Below are 3,086 nucleotides of genomic sequence, written 5' to 3'. Positions count from 1 at the left end.
TATTTTTTGTCACAGTGAAAAATGAGTGCGGCCCGCGAACGTATACAATTCTGATGAAGTGGCCCACTGCAGAAAAAACTTGGACACCCCTGGATTATGCCCTTTGTACATGCGCCCCTTTTTCTTAGATTTTTTTACAGATATGATTCAATATGTAAATTGAATTTGTTGAATTAGTTGAAAAAAAATTGTTGGGTAAAAATCATGGTTTTTTTGGGGGGGGGTGAGGGGGCCCTTAACAGATTCTCGCACCCGGGCCCTGAGGCATCTAGTTACGCCCCTGCTGCTAGTGCAAGGGGAAAGGGCTGTCTGGCTTAACCTGCCCTCTGGGCCTGAAGCTGCCAATCCCCAACCCACCGCACCCCATAGACACGTGTCTGCAGAGTGAGTATTAAGCATGCACTCAGCAATTTTCAATCATTTTAGCACTTTTTTAACATTGTTTGGCAGTTTTAAATGTAACTAATATATTTACTTACATGTCTATTCTATTGAGATGGTAATTAATCCCCCCATATAGCTACTCTGCTCCAACTGAATTTCTTTTTTTGTAACCTTTTTAACTGCTAAACATTGAAAATGCCAAAAGATATTATGTTGAACAAGAGGTATGGTGAAAGGTTTTTTAAACACAAATATCGTAATGCCATGTAATAGTTATGTAGTAAAAACATGCAAATGCACAAATGTTTACAACTTTTAAATTGTATTACATGATTTTAATTATTTTCTCTGTGAAAAAATAGAAACTTTCCTACATTTAAATTTGTCACAATGCATATTTTATAAATGTTTGTAATTTTGCAGTTTTTATCTCTTATACGGCACTTTTTATTTCTATATGAGTATTAATACAGATTATTGATCGAAATGATATAAATAAGTTATGTGCATGTCATTTTAGCAGATAACAGAATTCTTTCGAAATATCTTCTGTATGGATCCTTGAACCTCCTTATTCCTAAAGCTGTATATTACAGGATTCAACATGGGGGTCATAATTCCATAAAGAACAGGAACCACCCTGTCTTGGTCAAGGGAATATGTAGATGTTGGGCGAATGTAAGTAAAAACAATCGTTCCAAAGTAAAGTATAACCACTGTTAAGTGAGAAGCACAAGTGGAGAAGGCTTTAAGTCTTCCTGACACTGTCTTAATCTTTACAATTGTTGTGACTATGAAGATATATGATATGAGGGTCATTAAAAAAGACCCGACAATTACTGAGCCCCCTGCAGTATATACTACAACTTCATTAGCAGTAGTATCAGCACAGGATAGAGCAAGGAGAGGTGGAATGTCACAGAAGAAATGATTGATAGAATGAGATTTGCAGAAGGGCAATCGGAATGTGAAAATAGTGTGAGCAAGGGAATTAAGAAGGCCAATAACCCAGCATATTGATACTAGCAACATACATAATTTCCAACTCATTATTTCTGTGTAACGCAAGGGCACACAAATGGCCACATAACGGTCACCTGCCATGACAGCAAGAAGAATACATTCAATACCCCCAAAAGATATAAATGAATACAGTTGTGCCACACATCCCATAAAAGATATTCGTTTCACTTCTGATAAAAAGTCCATCAGCAGTTTTGGCACAGTGGAAGTGGTATAACATATGTCAACAACAGAGAGAATACGTAGGAAGAAGTACATAGGAGAGTGAAGGGTGGAGGAAAGGGTAATTGTGATAATCATTAAACAGTTTCCTAGTACTGTGATTAAATAAACCACCAAGAAGAACACAAATAGGATCATCTGAATTGTACTGTTGTCTGTTAGCCCCAGCAGTAAGAATTCAGTAATCCTGGTTGATTGGTTTTTACTTTTGATGTTTCTTATTGAATTCTCATGTAGGAAAACACCCATTTTGTGTTAGCTATGTCAATTGATAATTGAATAATGTAATAATGTAATGTCTTCACCGAATGTTGTGCATTGATTTAATAGTAGTAAGTTCAAATATCTGTATTTAAATTAATAAAAAGGCATCTGTAATATACGTCCTTGAAGATGACCTGCGAAAAAAGGAAAAAATCCATATAACAGAATTCATGTTGTATGTAATCTACATACACAACTACAGTAATATGAAGCAGATGTGTATACTGACATAAATATACACAGACAGTAACTTTAAAAGTTTGGGCAGTAGCCATGCAGTACATATGCAGGGAAATGTTTTGCAAAATCCTATGAATATTAGGGAACAACTATAAGTGTTATTAGGTTATTTAACTATATAACAACTCTTTAATAATCATAATAATAACAACATTTTCTAAATAAACCATTGTGCTTAGACATCTAGAAAACAAATGTAGTCCTTTATTATTATTGTACTTTAAATATGCTAGCAACATTAAAATCGGGCTTTATTCATACGAACAAAAATTTTCAAAAATACCAAATTAATAATTCATTTAAAATTTTAATTATACAGTAACGGCTAGATTAAGGATCTTGGCGTCATCGAGCATTAATACAAAAAGGCCCCATATTTTCTAAACAAGTAGAAAACCTCTAAAATAGGAACTGCATGTGTGCAGCCAATGAAACACCAACCTGCATACCTGGGAACTTTCCGGGTTTGACCCGGAGATTGCCGGGTGAGCGCTGCTCTTCCAGTTCTCTGGGTCAAGACCCGTATCCTCCGGGTCGCGGGAGCGGGGTCCTGACACGCCCTACTCCCCGCCCATTGTTTCCTTTACATGGGGGTGTTTCCCCCCCCCCAATGTCAGCGGGACCGCCCACCGACGTCAGTTTGCAGTTCTGGCCGCGCCCCGCAAGGGGAGGCTCCGGGTAGCCGGAGCCAAAAAGTACCCAGGTATGCCAATCATGTGCCATTGGAGAGGAGTATTGGTAAGTACCACATAACTCCTAGTCAAGATTGTGTCCTTCATACCAAGACATTTGGCAAAAAATATTACATATACTACAAAACACTGTGGTGAAAAAATAGACCTAAACTGACCTAAAGTTACCATTAGGAATTCCACTTAAATACATTTCCTTGTTTGGAGTCTGTAGTTCTTTCCCAGCAGCCTACTAGCTCTTGACCAGGCACACAAGCCCAT

At 37.5% G+C, this 3,086-nt stretch overlaps 1 protein-coding gene across 1 annotated transcript; it reads right to left on the bottom strand.

Moving 5' to 3' along the window:
* Positions 1-900: 900 nt before the first annotated feature.
* LOC149278013 (olfactory receptor 5V1-like) lies at positions 901-1,665 on the bottom strand. Its single transcript, XM_089502509.1, has one exon. It carries the CDS (start codon positions 1,663-1,665, stop codon positions 901-903), a length of 765 nt encoding a protein of 254 aa, XP_089358635.1.
* Between the last annotated feature and the right edge of the window lie 1,421 nt (positions 1,666-3,086).

This window comes from Sceloporus occidentalis, unplaced genomic scaffold, assembly GCF_023333645.1.
Source record: "Sceloporus occidentalis isolate IW3139 unplaced genomic scaffold, rSceOcc1.0.p SCAF_204, whole genome shotgun sequence".
Classification (NCBI taxonomy): domain Eukaryota; kingdom Metazoa; phylum Chordata; class Lepidosauria; order Squamata; family Phrynosomatidae; genus Sceloporus; species Sceloporus occidentalis.
The sequence above is the reverse complement of the archived record's forward strand: the minus strand, read 5'-3'. Positions and strand labels throughout refer to the sequence as shown.

Bases quoted from the DNA above. Each gene is read 5' to 3' on its own strand.
- LOC149278013 (XM_089502509.1), bottom strand. From the start codon at position 1,665: ATGTACTTCTTCCTACGTATTCTCTCTGTTGTTGACATATGTTATACC.